The sequence below is a fragment of the Salvelinus fontinalis genome, chromosome 5 (assembly GCF_029448725.1).
Source record: "Salvelinus fontinalis isolate EN_2023a chromosome 5, ASM2944872v1, whole genome shotgun sequence".
Classification (NCBI taxonomy): Eukaryota; Metazoa; Chordata; class Actinopteri; order Salmoniformes; family Salmonidae; genus Salvelinus; species Salvelinus fontinalis.
In genome coordinates, this window is record NC_074669.1 from 37,917,158 (window position 1) to 37,933,902 (window position 16,745).

The window sequence follows — 16,745 nt, forward strand, 5'->3', positions numbered from 1 at the left end:
GATAAAAGACAGAGAAAGTCCTGTGGCAATAGGGAGAAAGAGATACCAAGTTTCTTTCCTCTTCTTAGAGAAAACAACCATTGGTTTACAGGGACTAAGGAAAGTGGTAGGAAAAAGGGAAACTTGAACAACAAAGAAGAGCTTATCGACCCCTTCCACCCCCCCTCCCCCGGTAGGTTGTCAGTTGTCAGGATGGCAGTGGCCCTGCCTATTGCCACACCGACAGGAATACATTTGCCGGTCATGTAGAGCTCTGTCAGAGAGGCGATCACCCGCACCGCCTGGCTGTCAACCAGCCAGCTCTAGCTCTCACCCTGTGTGTGTGTAGTGTGTCGGTGTAGGCCGGGGGGTATTGTTCACTGTCAAGAGTGCAGCTCACTACCGTCTATGGGCTGTGTGCTGGCATCCCCCAGAGGTTCCTCCCTTCTTCCCTCTTACACCTCCACTCTGACAGGTCCCTATGGATGGATTGATGGATAGATGGAGGAATGGACGGATGGGGAAGTGGAGGCGAAAAGCGACCCAATTATCCCCGGGCTGTGGCGTCGTTTAAATCAGCCGTTCTGACCCCTGAACCCTGGCTGTCGTGCGTCTCTGGCCCTGGCGGTGTGGCGAGGCTTGCGGTACACATTAGCCTGGGTAAAATGCACTGCAGCCCTGCTTCAAGCTGTCTCTCAAGACCATTAAGAGGCCAGAAATCTTCCAAAGAAGGGCTGGAGAGAGAGAGAGACAGACAGTTGGTCTAACCCCCAGACCATACCATTTACAGAGCATTACTGTCGCCTCACTTGACTTAACAGACGGCAGGCCACTTTACTGATAAAGAACACGAAAATTAGTTTACAGATAATTTACTGTCATTTCTACCCCTCGGAGGACAGTGGACATGACTGGGACAAATCGCTTAAAAATAAACGCTTCAGAGGGAAGGGCAATTTTAATGATTCGATTTTTTATGAGATTTTCCCAAGCAGAAAAAGAGTGCTGCTACCTTGGTAAAGAGGCGTATGTGTAATCTATTAAAGTGGTGGCAGGGACAGGAGTACGGTTTCATTTGTCATCCATTTATCAACACTCTTCTTCCGTCTGACATTTATTGGAGGTAAAATCCAAATGGTGATTTCAGTTTGTTATGTCAGATACTGTAAAAGGGAACGTATGTGAATATTAAAAGCACTATTGTGTCAAATGCCCGACAATACATTGTTTTATGGCATTGTTGTTCATTTTGGTGAAAATGAAGAGTACTTACCGTATTTATCTTACGCCAGAGGTCCACCACGCACCACAGATCATCATCTCATACTATACTCATAAGGAAATACTGACAATAATAAACAATCGCATATCAAAACAAAGTTACATTAAAAAAAACTTTATTATTAAGATAAGGTAGGATTAACAACAACATGCGTTTACCACAACAGAAAATAAAAAGATATTGCACTGGCTTTAGTCTAGCAACCTTTTTTGAACCCTTCTCCGGCAGAACCTCACTCCTCTCCTTCACACTTTTCAGCTTCAAACACACTGTACACACAAAAGGATCGCACACACCCATTAAAATGCTGGCCGAAAACCCCCAGAAGTCCAGTCCATAGTATAGTCAATTGTATTTTCTACCTTCAGTACAGTTGAGTGGCATTGGTCTCTACACACTGACAGTAGACAGCCCTGACACTGCTATGGGCTTTGCCACACTGAGGATACAGTAAAAAAAAAGGATACAGTAAAAACACATCCTGGATGGATCTCAGTCTTTAGACATCTAGTGAGGTTAAAACACTGGGAGGTCCAGGGTGGAGGTTACACACAGGGTTAACAGAGAGAGGGAGTGCCCCTATGGCGGGTGGTTACCGTGGCTTCGGGCTCTGGGGGAGGCCTAGCTGAAAATCGGAGGTGACGGTCCCAGGCTAGGCGTAGGTAGTGTTTTGTTTGGCTGGATTTGCTGTGTGTGTGTGTGTGTGTGTGTGTGTGTGTGTGCTAGGAGCAGGGAACAGCACACAGCCCCGGGCTAGAGATTAATGACTCCACCAGGGAAACTGACACTTGACTTGACTTTCAGACAGATGGCTGGACTATCATCATCACACATGGGACTGTGTGTGTGTGTGTGTGTGTGTGTGTGTGTGTGTGTGTGTGTGTGTGTGTGTGATACAACATTAAGTGTTTGCTGTCAGGGGATGGTGAGGCTGGCGCCGGGCGGTGGAGGATGGCACTCATATTGATCAGAGAGAATAGCAGCTGTCCGTGTAGCAATAACGACAGGACCACCAGCAGAGCCTACCAGATGGGAGGATGCCTGGGTGATATGCAAGTGGTTAAAAAATAGCGCTAAGCTTGGCCGATATGTCCCTGTGACAAATGACAGCAGGTGTGAGGCCTCCGTGAGGCTTATACCTCACTAACTAATCTACCCATCTCACCTCGATCCTTCTGCACTGGAGGAGACAACTATTCGCACTGCAGGTGATTTAGGATGTTGCCGAAATGGCACCCCATTTCCCATATAGTGCACTACTTTTAACTACTAGTGCACTAATTTTGACCAGGGCCCAACCTTAAACATGACGTGCTGTCCCTCCACATTAACATCGTCTGTGGTACATCAGTGGTAATGTTACATTAAAATGTGCATGTAAAGACCACGACAAGCTAGTCACCCTGATATAATCCGGGGTAACTTTAGCATGTGGAAAGCTGTTGGCATCGATAATGATCACTCTCTGCTACAGGGGTGGATTGCAAGTGGCACAGAGGATTCCGGATGAGAAAGATAGAACAACATGTAAACATATTACACAGATCGGAAGCCACAGTCAGTCAGTCAACGGGGTTGTCTGTCTGTCTGGGGTTAGGTATTGACAACACAGACCTCTTCAGTATCTATTAGGACACCAGACGGATATAGTCAAGTCTCACCCTCAGTCATCCCAGAGCTGCTCTCTGCAAAATCTCCAACAGCAACGTAAACTTTGCAGGACACACTGTGGACTGACACGCACACAGAGGGAGATTTGAACTCGCACACCAAAATAATTTAGATGTATGAGGAAGGTAGTCACATGGCCATAGTTTTGCACCATGAATACACACTAACAGACACACTCACTCACACTCACACACAGAGCAGTGGCACTCAAGAACATAGGGTTGTTCAGCTCACTGATTGGTCGACATTGTCGTGACTGACCTAAAAGCCAGGGATCTGATTGGCCCTTTTATTTAGTTGGCATTTCCATTTGACAGAGATAAAAGGGTTGTGCAAAGCCCACGCCCCCACTGGCCCGTCCCGACCCTATAGGCCAACTGAGACATCAGTCGAGCATCAGGCCTATCAGGGACAGACAGTACTAACAGGGGTAACTAACAAAGTCTACCCTAACTAAAACACACACAAAAACAGACCTTTAAATATTCGTATATATACACATCTGACAGCCAAACGACAATACATACTCTTGCACGCATATAGAAAGTAAAGTCTGCTAGCTTTACAGGATAAGAGGCATGACACAGAGAACACAGCAAGTTGGTCCAGATACAAAGTCAAATCAACACCTTTAGTGGCTGATAAAAACAGAGGGCGCAGGGGCTAGAAATAAAGATAATGGTCCATTTGGATGTGGAGAACCACTGGTTGTCAGAATATACTTTATAGATGGCTGGTGTGCCTACTGTAGTACTTTTGACTGGCCTGTAAACAGACCTGCGAGCTGACTTCCTGCCTCAGTTACCGAGGAGTCTGGGTAATTGAGCTCCTGCCTGGTACACAAACCCAAATCTCTTTAAAAGATCTACAGTACCTCATCTTAAAACCACTTGACTCGTATCTCAACACTGCGTCGGTCTGTGTAGTTGACCAAACAAGATGCGATCAAATCAGACTAGGACCAGATTGATCAGTTGTCCCCAGGCAGTCTGTGACCGGATCACTGAACCTCCCTCCCCACCTCACCTGTAGTCCACCCTATGTAAAGCTGTGATATGAACCACCTATTATTCCTTTATCATTAAAAACATGTCCCTGGAGTCAAGGGTGTAGATTTGGTGAGGCTATCATGCAGTTACAAGGTGAATGGCTAGGCGGGTATCCTAGCTACCACAACACATGCTCACACCCACATAGAGCTCTATTCGGTACACTGGCGGGTCCAGCTATAGTCATGGAAGGGCCAGTGGAGCGGATGGGGAAGGAGTTTACCATGGAACGCTACGATATACAATACAAAACGCTGCTTTAATAGACACTGACAGCCGCTTAATTAATAGTGTGTTATATAGGGACTAGAGGCTTTTCTAGCCAGTCTGCAGTATTATACTGTTAGAGAGACAGAGTGCAGCGTTAGACCATGAGGGAGGAATAATAATAACACACAATGTAATTTGCCTTTTGTAAACTGCTGAGTGTGTAAACGTGAGCAATGCAGATTGTTTCATTAACAGACTGTAATGTATTTATACTGATTGCGAAGTATACGCTACTTGTATTGCTGAGATACACCCTTTTCAGTCACGGACGGCTGGAGACACACGCGGGCAGGGTGGAGTGGTGGGGTGGGATGCCATTTTGTTTATAAGGCACGACCTGATCTATTGGCTAGCTAAGAACGCACGTCAGACTACCGGAACTACAAGGTGAAAGGTAACGAGGCAGGATACTAGAAAAACCATTCGTGCGGGCGTTTGTTAATCCTTCCCCGTGCATCAGTGAACTAACACGGTTTATTTCTAGCCCCCATGTTTCTTTGCAGGGGGAAACAAACACAGACTGACTTCACAGGAACATTAATCCGTGTCTGAATGATAAAACAGGGAATAAGAAGAACAAGAGATGCACAGCGAGCCCGGATGCCTCTGGGACATACACAGTCAGGGCAAAGATCTATCCCCAATGGACATCTCTCTCTTTCTCGCTCTCGCTCTCTCTCATAATGATTTGTGTGTTGCAAAGAGTTTTGAATAAATTGTTATTTCCTCCCAAACATGCAGTTGTTTGTGGATTAAGATTAAAATCTCGTGCCAGCAGTCTGTATTGTCATGGGTGTTTCTTGAGTCTTGTTTTCTGCTACGTCTTCTTGCTGCTGGTTTTGTCCTGTGGGGTGGAGGCTGCGGAGGCAGGGTTGGGTCTCCGTGGGACCGCGGGGTCTGGCCTCTTGCGCTGCTCTGAGGCTGCAGTAGGGGTCTGGGTGGGTGTGTTGGTGGGCCCCTGCCTTGGTGCAGAAACAGCTGTAATGGCTGGAGTCTCCCTACTGCCTCGTAACCCCATCAACGGCCTCTCTGGGTGGTCCTGGGGTCCCGGGGCACAGTCTTTAGGAGGGGAGGCCCTCTGTGGAGGGGGAGGGGGGGCTGGCTCAGTTTTGTAAGAGGGCTGCTGGGGAGAAGACTGGGAGGACAGGCGTGGTGGTGGCTGAGGAGCAGGGTGTCTAAAGGGGGAGGGGGAGAGGGGTGTGGTGGTGGTAGTGGTAAGGGGTGAGTCGGGTGTGGCCTTGGGGTGAAGGGGGTCGGAGGGTCTCTGGTTCTGGTCTTTGGCCCTCTCAAAGGCCTCCTTTGCCCCAGGGATAGTGAGTTTGACGGGCCCCAGGAAGCTCTTAGCCACAGTGGCTAGCTGGGACACAACCTTGTCCATCCCACTCTCTGACCCTGACACTTGGGCTGGGGGGCTGGGAATGGCATAGGCTGGGGTGGCGTAGGCTGCAGCGGCGGCGGCAGCAGCAGCCTGCCTCCGGTTGTCTGCCTCCTTTTTCTCCTTGGTGATGCCTGGGGAGGAGATGGGGGTGTGGGCTATGTATCTGCCATCTATGGATCCAGTGGGGCTGGATCTGGGGGCCTCCAGGCCAGAGTCTCTCTCCTCACTCCATAACCCAGGACTACTGCTCTTCCCTCTGGGCTCAGGTAGCTTGGGGCTCCTCCATTCCTGATGTGAAGATGGAGCAGCAGGCTTCAGGAAGGTGTCCTTACTGATGGAGATGAAAGCACTGCCGGGTGTGGCGAAGGTGCTGGACAGGGGGCTCTGGGTGAACTTGGAGCTGGGGTCTGGAGCCTTCCCCTCTCTCCTCCCACAGTCATCTGAGGAGGCTGAGCCGCTGTCTTTCCCTCCCAGCGAAGGAGCACTCTGAGTGGGCTTATGTTCGGGGAGTGTGGAGGGTATGGTGGCTCTGCTGGGCAGCAGGGTGGAGGAGGGGGACAGACACAGGGAGGGGAGGGTGCCCCCGGGTCCCGTGCGGGGGGCGGTGGCCATGACGGAGGTGGGGCGGAGTAGCGGGGGGGTAAAAGTACAGGTGTTCCTGCCCCTCCCGTCCTGGCTGTCCTCCGACCCCTCGTCCGTCTCGTCCTCTGAAGAGTCCACCTCGTGGATAGCATCCTGCTTCTGCAGTGACTCCCTCCTCTCAGCCCGGTCCTGTCGAATGGCTGACAGCTTGTCCTTCAGCTTGCTCTTCCCGGGGGCCAGCCCCAGGGACCCGGCTGCCGGTCCGACGTCCCCCTCCTGACGCCCCAGCTTCCTGCTGGAGGAGGAGTGTTTCTGCAGGCTGCCCTTCTCCACGGGGCCCCCGCGACCCCCCACCCCTGTCCCCACCCCCAGCACCCCCTCTCTCTCCCCAGCTGACTCCTGCAGGCTCTGCAGACTGGGGTCTCTCTGAAGCATCTCCTTCTTAAACTCCTGGTGGGAGATGTCCAGGCTGTGTTTACGTCCCGTCACCGCTACAGGCAGCTTCTTGTCACCTCCGGCCCCCGACGCAGACGGAGAGGAGGAGGAGGAGAGGGAGGAGGCTAGCTTCTCGGTGGATTGTACTCGTTTGAGGAGTGGGGAGCGGGGGGGTTCAGTGCTCTTGGGCCTGGAGATATGCCTGACCAGAGGAGGGGAGGAGTGGAGTTTCACGGGGAAGGACTGGCCCATAGAGGAGGAGCCCGCAGCATGGCTGGGCAAGGGGGAGGGAGAACGTTGGGGGGAGGTGCTCTGCTGGGTGGGGGAGGGGGTACGGGCCAGGGGGGATAGGGGGATGTTGCCGGCTGACTTGCGTCGAGGGGAACGGTACTGGCGCTGGAGCTTGGGGGCCAGGCCATGGAGGGAGCTGGGCCGGATGTGACCGGAGCTGGCTGGGGAGTTAGGAACACTGGAGCTGGGAGAGCTGCTCTGAGACGAGTTTACCCCTACTGAGAAAACACAACCCACACAGAAACGCACAGTCAGACCTTTACGCATTTATAATCATCACCTTTTATGACCTCTTCCAAGACCTTGTGCAAGGTTTGTGTTTGTGGCCCCGTGTGTGTGTGTATCTTACCAGAGTGTGCAGAGTCAGGCGTGGAGCGGTAGCCAGGTGTAGGTGACCTGGGGGACAGGTTGTGTGTGGGAGACCCTGGTCCACTCTCTCCAGAAGACAGGGAGCGGTTGAGAGAGGATAGACTACGGCTGGTGTGGAGCAGAGAAGCCTGCTTAGTGATCTTCCTGAACAGAGAGTTCCTTTTCTTGCCGCTGCTAATGAAAACACACACGCGCACACAGCTGAAGAGTTAAAAAGACACAAACAAACAATCCAATTAACAGAATGTATGTTCCATCTACCATGACTTCTTGAGAGGAACAGTGTAAGTGTGTGAGATCACTCAGCTAAGAGACCAACCTTTCCTGGCCTCCATCTTTGGTCTTGGTCTTTTTGTTGCGACGCGCCATCTTGGATTTGGAGCTGGTCTTGCGGGCGGGGCCTACCTTGATGGAGGTGTTCTCAAAAGGCGTGGCTGAGACGGACACCTTACCACCGCTCTGAGGGTAAGACACAACACGTATAAGACAGGAGCTAGAGTGTGTGTGTGTGTGTGTGTGTGTGTGTGCGTGCGTGTACCTTGAGGATGAGCTCCACCACCTCAGTGTGGACCAGGCCGTGGACAGCCTCCCCGTTCACATGAGTGATGAGGTCTCCTTCTCTCAGCCCTGCATCATGGGCAGGACCACCCTCCTCCACATGCTGATAGAGACAGAGAGGGAGAGAGAGAGAGAGATGGAGGGAGGGAGAGGGATAGAGACAGAGAGAGGGGGAGAGAGAAAAATGGAGAGAGAAATTGAAAATATACAACATATGCACTGGCAACTCACTGGTAACACTGTCCTTGAATCAGATGAAGAACCGGATAACCAGTAGTGTTAAATCTCTTTTAGTTTAAGGGAATAAGCATAAAGCAGCCAGTATTATCTGGGCCTACTCACCCAGACTATGTGATGTACGGTGTAGATATCCGTGTCTCCCATGTACACCCTGATGGCCCGGAGGGTGAAGCCGTACTTCTTGCCCGCCCGGTGGATGATGATGGGGGGCTTGATGTTGGCTACGGCCGGCGAAAGGTCTCTACTGGGGGAGGAGTCTCTGGATGAGGGATTGGAGGAGAGGGAGTGGGGTGACATGGGGCTGGCCAATGGGGAGGCTCCGTGGTGGTCTAATGAGAGGGGAGGATATTTGATGGGTAGATCAGATCAGTAGTAAATAGAGAATATACATACACACCTGTATTATATTACCAAAAGTTTTACCTCAAGTTTTGAATAATAAGACCAAGATCCAATAACCCCAAAACAGAAAGAAATGCAAACAGACACACTCACACTGAAAAAAGGATTCAGACGCGCCCACACCACACACACACTAATTATCCCTCCCCACACACACCCCCATGTGTACCTGGAGGGATCATGAGTGAGAGCGTAGTTGCGGAGGCAGACTTGATGACCTTGTTGAGGGGTCTGGACTGGGTGTGTTTGTCCGTGTCTCCAGACAACAGTCTGTGGCGGGCCCTCCGAACTGCCAGGTCACTGATGGCCTTAGGGGTAGAGGTAGAGCTGTCAGCTCCCGACACTGTACCACGCTCCCACACATCTCCTGAACTACCCGCTATGGAGAGAGAGAGGGAGGAAGTGAGGAGAGGAATAGAGAGGTAAATATAGAGAAAATAGAGTACCAGGTAAATAGCAACAAAAAAATGTAAGTGCACCTATAAATCAGTGTTCAATATGTAATTCTATTTGTCATGACGTTGGCCTGGGGGTAGGTTTATGACAGTCATAAATACCTCTTCCCCCCTTTTTTCCTCTCTCTACCCTACTGATGTGAAATTTGAAAACCCCTTGGTTAACATAGAGATTCTGGGAACATCAGAAAGGTGGGGGGAAATTAACTATATTCTGGTAATCCGACCAATTGAACATATGCGGTGGTACTTAATGTATATTATGTCAGTTCGGTTGTCATCTGGGACATTCTCATCAATGATAGGATGATATAAACTCTACAGTGGAAAGTCTGCACATTGTAGTTATCGGAGTCACATGGAATTGTTGTTCAATTTAAATGTTTGAAAATAAAATGATTGGTGAAGAGATGAAATGTAATTTTAGCTTCCAAAAGAGAGATTTGGGTTTTCATAAGGTTAGGGCTCTGCTCAACCAGTGGCCCGCCCCTGTAAAGAGACATGGGTTATAAACTTTTCAGACACACCCTTCTCGCTCCACCATATAAAGCCTTGACAAAAATGTAACCTGTTCCAAGTACGTCAGGTCTGCAGCCTCTGCGTTAAAAGGACTAACATGTCAACTACAGAACTAAGCCAACCTCAGCGTGAGCTTTGGTTGCGAATGGTATGAACTTTGCACTCTTATTCACTACATAAGTGATACCTCCTAGCCGTTGACTTAGCAACAGCAGCTGCAAACGCGGGCTAGGAAAGAACAGACAGAGTATCCCGTCTACCACATAACGACGTTACTACAACATATCCAATTGACCACCAGAGACATTCTTCAAAGGACAAAGGACTCGGCTACCGAAGCGCAGCTCAGAGTAAATATTTATTGCATTTTCCTTTTCCAAATGGGCGGTAATTTAGAATGCATAAGATACTGTATTTACGATAGCACAGCTTCGCCCTTTGTTCTTCAGTCTTCCCGCTCTTTCACTCAAACCCAGCCCCTTTTCTTTTGTGTAACCAGCTGTCATATCTGTTCTGCCCGCTAGGGACGTTTTCCTTTATGACGTAATTTGTAATCAAGGTATGATTAATTCTGTGTATATGTAATTCTGTGTGATTAGTTAGTTATTTAGTAAATAAATAATTCAACCCAATTTTGTATTGCTGATTCAACTTGTTAGCCAGGCTTTGTGAAGATAACCAAGAATTTACAACTTTCAGATGAGACTGAATTAAGGTGACGATTAATATTGACTGCTATTGATGTAAAATATTACTAGGTCTTTAAGAGTTTATTCGGAAGATAACAGCTCTTTAAATATTCTTTTGCGGTGCCCCGACTCTCTAGTTAATTACATTTACATGATTAGCTCAATCAGGTCATATTAATTACGGAGAAAGGATTTTATAGAATAGCATGTCATTTCACTTAATCTGGCATAGCCAAAGACACGACATATTGCAGCGTATATTTATTTGGACAGTGAAGCAAAAATGTGGCTTTATACTCCAGAATTTTGGATTTGAGATTAAATGTTTCCTGAGATGACAATTCAGAATGACACCTTTTATTTGTGGCCCTGTGTGGCTCAGTTGGTAGAGCATGGCACTTGCAATGCCAGGAATGTGGGTTTGATTCCTGGGACCACCCACATGTAAAATGTATGCAGGCATGCCTGTAAATTGCTAAAATAATCTGCTAAATAAAATATAACTCGTGGTCCATGATTCCTTGCAACTCATTGGAATGGCAGTTTGTTTTGGGTTACACTGAGTGCACAAAACATTAGAAACACCTTCCTAATATTGAGTTGCACCCCCTTTCGCCTTCAGAACAGCCTCTATTCGTCGGGGAATGGACTCTACAAGGTGTCGAAAGCGTTCCACAGGGATGCTGGCCCATGTTAATTCCAATGCTTCCCACGGTTGTGTCAAGTTGGCTGGATGTCCTTTGGGTGGTGGACCATTCGTGACACACATGGGAAACTGTTGAGTGGAAAAAATCCAGCAGCATTGCAGTTCTTTACACACTCAATACAATGCGCCTGGCACCTACTACCATTCAAAGGCACGTACATATTTTGTCTTTCCCATTCACCTGCTGAATGGCACACAGACACAATCCATATCTCAATTGTCTCTATGCTTAAAAATCCTTCTTTAACCTGTCTCCTCCACTTAATCTACACTGATTGAAGTGGATTTAACAATTGACATCAATAAGCGATCATATCTTTCACCTGGATTCACCTGGCCAGTCAAAGTCATGGAAAGTATTCCTAATGTTTTGTACACTCAGTGTATTTTGCCAAATAGTAACTGAATGATGCTTGGAGTAATTTTATTTCAAAATCCTTATTTGAACGGGATTAGTTTTACTTGGGGAGGTCGGGTACAGTAATTATGTACATGAGCACAAAACACCACATCTGTAATTTTAGTCACGTGAGAATCTGCCATGTCAGTAATTTTCACATGGCGGGAGAGTAATAATTCCATCCAGAATAACCTACTGTTTTTTGGCAAACTCCAAGGTCCTCTGATAATACTTATCCAGTGCGAATTGACATTGCTGTGTTGAGGGGTATTACAGTGTTTAACAGGTGCTGGTCACACTTTGGGTAAGAACATGTTAAATGTGCAACCAGAGGGGAAAAAAACTATAGACCACCTTTGCTCCACCTTTACCCAACACACAGAAATGAGTACAAAGCTCTCCCTCGCCCTCCATTTTGCAAATCTGACCATAATTCTATCTTCCTGATTCCTGCTTACAGGCAAAAACTAAAGCAGGGAGCACCAGTGACTCGGTCAATAAGGAAGTGGTCCGATTACGCAGATGCCAAACTACCGGACTGTTTTGCTAGCACAGACTGGAATATGTTCCGGGATTCTTCTGATCGCATTGAGGAGTACACCACATCAGTCACTGGCTTCATGAATAAGTGCATCGATGACGTCGTCCCCACAGTGACTGTATGTGCATACCCCGACCAGAAGCCATGGATTACAGGCAACATCCGCACTGAGCTAAACGGTAGAGCTGACGCTTTCAAGGAGCGGGACTCTAATCTAGACGCTTATAAGAAATCCCTCTATACACTCCGACAAACCATCAAACAGGCAAAGCTTCAATTCAGCGCTAAGATTGAATCCTACTACACCGGCTCCGGCGCTCGTCGGTAGGACTTGCAAACAATTACAGACAACAAAGGGAAGCAGAGCCGCAAGCCTACCAGATGAGCTAAATAACTTCTATGCTCGCTTCGAGGCAAGCAACACTGAAGCACGCATGAGAGCACCAGCTGTTCCCGGCTTCTGTGTGATTACTCTCTCCATAGCCGATGTGAGTAAGACCTTTAAACAGGTCAACATTCACAAGACCGCGTGGCCAGACAGATTACCAGGACGTGTACTCCGAGCATGCGCTGACTAACTGGCAAGTGTCTTCACTGACATTTTCAACCTGTCCCTGACCGAGTCTGTAATACCAACATGTTTCAAGCAGACCACCATAGTCCCTGTGCACAATGACACTAAGGTAACCTGCCAAAATTACTAACGACCCGTAGCACTCACGTCTGTAGCCATGAAGTGCTTTGAAAGGCTGGTCATGGCTCACATCAACACCATTATCCCAGAAACCCTAGACCCACTCCAATTTGCATACCACCCTAATAGATCCACAGATGATGCAATCTCTATTGCACTCCACACTGCCATTTCCCACCTGAACAAAAGGAACACCTAGGTGAGTATGCTATATATAGACTACAGATCAGCGTTCAACACCATAGTGCCCTCAAAGAGTAATAACTAAGCTATGGACCCTGGGACTAAACACCTCCCTCTGAAAATGGATCCTGGACTACCTGACGGGCCGCCCCCAGGTGGTAAGGGTAGGTAACAACACATCTGCCACGCTGATCCGCAACACGGAGATCCTCTCAGGGGTGCGTGCTCAGTCCCCTCCTGTACTCCCTGTTCACCCATGCATGGCCAGGCACGACTCCAACACAATCATTTAGTTTGCCGACGACACAACAGCCTGATCACCAACAACGATGAGACAGCCTATAGGGAGGAGGTCATAGACCTGGTCGTGTGGTGCCAGGATAACAACCTGACCAATGTGATCAATACAAAGGAGATAATTGTGGACAGCAAGAAAATGAGGACAGAGCATGCCCCCATTCTCATCAACTGGGCTGTAGTGGTTGAGAGCTTCAAGTTCTTTGGTGTCCACATCACCAACAAACTAACATGGTCCAAACACACCAAGACAGTTGTGAAGAGGGCACGACAAAGCCTATTTCCCCTCAGAAGACTGAAAAGATTTGGCAAGGGTCCTCAGATCTTCAAAAAGTTATACAGCTGCATCATCGAGCGCATCCTAACGGGTTGCATCACTGCCTGGTATGGCAACTGCTCGGCCTCCGACCGCAAGGCACTACAGAGGGTAGTGTGTTCGGCCCAGTAAATCACTGGTTCCAAGCTTCCTGCCATCCAGGACCTCTATACCAGGCTTCTACCCCCAAGCATAAGACTCCTGAACAGCTAATCAAATGGCTACCCAGACTATTTGCAATGTCACCCCCAACCCCCTCTTTTACGCTGCTGCTACTCTCTGGTTATTATCTATGCATAGTCACTTTAATTCTACTTACATGTACATATTACTTCAATTACCTCAACTAACCGGTGCCCCCGCACATTGACTCTGTACCGGTACCCCCTGTATATAGCCTCGCTACTGTTATTTTACTGCTGCTCTTTAAATATTTTTTTTAACATTTTTTTTACTTAACACTTATTAAAACTGCATTGTTGGTTAAGGGCTTGTAAGTAAGCATTTCACTGTTGTATTTGGCACATGTGACAAATGAAAATGTATTTGATTTGAACATGGGAACAAGTTGATGCTTAAAACAAAGTGCTATGCACATAGCCTACAGATGAATGATCTGTCAACATTCTCAGTGCCTATTTCTCTTTTAAAAGGTTAAGTGGCTGATATTGTGCCAATGAATTGATCAATTCAAAAACTACGTCCGTTAATGAATGAATTAATGAATGGTTCTTATTGACAATATTAGGCCATATCTAGACAAGTTGAAATATCTTCAAGCCTAGAACAGACTCCAAATCAAACCAAACTTCATTGATCACATACACATATTTCGCAGACGTTACTGCGGGTGTAGCAAAATGCTTCCGTCATAACGGTACATTTTGAATGAGAAGATAAAAATAATTCGACGGGGCAGTTTGGTAAAACTAATCCTGTCCGAATCATCCTCTGGAAAAACAGACATGCCCGGGTAATAATTACATAACCTGTGTGAATAGGACTTAAGTGAGTAGATAAGATGTTTCTGAACACTTCTAAATTAATCCTGATAATGCTATGATAAAAAATAAAAAATAAAACATGAATAAATCATGAATAATGATAAGTGAGATCCAGTTCAGAGTATACAACTAAAACTGTTTTTGGGGGGTATGATATCTGTGCCTCTGTAATCTTCTCATTCATCATTATTCACGATTCATTCGTGATTATCCATAATCATGGTAGCATCCACATGATTGTAGAAGAGTATCTTAAATAAGAATTTTAAATAAGACATCTCAGTCTTATTTAAATAAGAATTTTAAATAAGACATCTCAGTCTTATCTCTCCGCCTCCCATAAAAAAAGATGAATGCACTAAATGTAGTTGCCCTGGATAAGAGCATCTGCTGAACGACTGAAATGGCAAATGTAGAAACATCTTCTATGCTTAATGACAATAAAAGTGACTCCAAAATGGCACAATGTATTATTCACCATTCAGTTTCTATTGTGAAAAATATAATCCAAAACACAACCAAAAAATGTACATTTTTATCATTTAGCAGATGCTCTTATCCAGAACGACTTACAGTGCATTCATCTTAAGATAGCTTGGTGAGCCAACAAGTACATTTTTCCTCAATAAAGTAGCTATCAACAAAGCCAGTGCTAGTAGGGGCAAAAATGTAAATGCGAGTGTTAGTTCACGAAAGGCAAGGGTGTTATTTTTCAAATGTAATTCAATACTTTTTTTTTTATGAGGAGGATGCAAATGCTCCAACAAGTTTGTAGAGTCACAAGCTTGATGTAGTTAATGCATGCCAGGAATATGGGAGCCTAATATAAAAATGTAGCTTCGCTGTCCAAATACATATGGAGGGGATTTTATGTGTATATACAGTGGGGTCTGAAATTATTGACACCCTTGACAAATATGAGCAAAAATGACTGTATGAAAAAGGTATTCAAATACTGAGCTATATTGTATGCTAAAACAATTTGGGATATTGTTATATTTTATACTAATACAATTGCTCAGAGAAAGAGATTCTGTTTAACAAGTAATCGTCTTTTTATCAAAAAGGTAGGGGTAAAAATGTACACCCCTGTTTTCAATACCTCACCCTGCAAGGATAACGGCAATGAGACTTTTTCTAAAATGTTAGAGAACACATTGGGAGGGATCTTCCATACAGAATCCTTTCTGATCCTTGATATCCTTTGTCTGCGCTTATGGACTGCCCTCATAAATTCAAACCACAGGTTTTCAATGAGTTTCAAGTCCGGAGACTGAAATGTCCATTGCAAAATAGATTTTGTGGCCAATTAACCAATTAGCCAATTAACCATTTCTTTGTGTATTTGATCCCTGAATCGCCTAATTCTCTCATTCTGAAAATGAACCACATGCTACAGAGGGAAAACAGCAGTTCACAGATAGTAGTTAGTTCGTTAACTAGTTAACATTTCACACAGATTGCCAGGGTCCATTAAGCAACTAACGCGTTATAACTTGAAGAACGGCAAGGAGTCGTATACCAGTTAATAAACAAGTGCATTCAGGGAACAAGTGTAGCTGGAGCTGGGCCTGGCTTATGCTGGATGTCAATAGAAGTGAAAGAAATGCCACACACTTCCCTCTTTCAATACAGTGGATTAAAAGAGACCAGTTATGCCAACAAAGTGTATCATGCTCTGCTGGCACATTGTAGAACGGATGTCCACAGGCAGAAAGTGTACAATGTAATAACGTGCAGTGTAGCCAAAAGATCTTGCTTTTGTTGTGTTGAACTTGACAGTAAAAATGTAGTGTGAGTGAGGGGGGGTCATTTGTTTTTTTACTCAGTGAACGTTATTTGTGCACACATGTAGCTTTGTGCACTTGATCAATGTCTACTATAATGGCCACTATAATAGAGTAAAAATAGAATGCCTGTTTGTTTCGTTCTATTTCTACTTTAAGATGTCTTTTCCACAAGTGCAATATGTGTGTGGTCACAAGCGTTCTATTATAAAGGCTGTCATGACCTACTGCAATATTAGTGTATTGTATTTTCTCAAGACTTGAGTGTCATTTGCAGTAAAGTATAGGCAACAAATAACTTTGGATTGCGTTCCTTATACTTTTTAGCTGTGAGTTAGGTTCACATTAACCACTTTTTATTTTACACACAGATCATGTAGATCATATTCTGAAAATTAATCACATAACTGTAGAGGGAAAACATTAGTTCACAGATAGTAGTTAGTTCGTTAACTAGTTAACATTTCACACAGATTGCCAGGGTCCATTAATAAGCAACTAACGCGTTATAACTTGAAGAACGGCAAGGAGTCGTATACCAATTAATACTATAGCAAATTGGTAACACCGAAACCAACCGGCTGCGCGCACGACGTGCACCATCGTGCGCTATCGTGCATACATTTATTTTGTCCCCCTACACCAAAC

At 46.2% G+C, this 16,745-nt stretch overlaps 1 protein-coding gene across 6 annotated transcripts in view; it reads right to left on the minus strand.

Annotated features, from left to right (window-relative positions):
- Positions 1-1,359: 1,359 nt before the first annotated feature.
- LOC129855548 (microtubule-associated serine/threonine-protein kinase 2-like) overlaps positions 1,360-16,745 on the minus strand; it is a 270,030-nt gene continuing 254,644 nt past the window's right edge. For all 6 annotated transcript variants that reach the window (XM_055923332.1, XM_055923331.1, XM_055923329.1 and 3 more), the window contains 6 exons: positions 8,676-8,885; positions 8,207-8,433; positions 7,845-7,967; positions 7,626-7,765; positions 7,287-7,480; positions 1,360-7,155 (listed from right to left, as the gene is read on the minus strand). In XM_055923332.1, the coding sequence (XP_055779307.1) occupies positions 5,069-7,155; positions 7,287-7,480; positions 7,626-7,765; positions 7,845-7,967; positions 8,207-8,433; positions 8,676-8,885 (2,981 nt within the window). In that variant the 3' untranslated portion in view covers positions 1,360-5,068. The remainder of the gene's footprint in view (positions 7,156-7,286; positions 7,481-7,625; positions 7,766-7,844; positions 7,968-8,206; positions 8,434-8,675; positions 8,886-16,745) is intronic.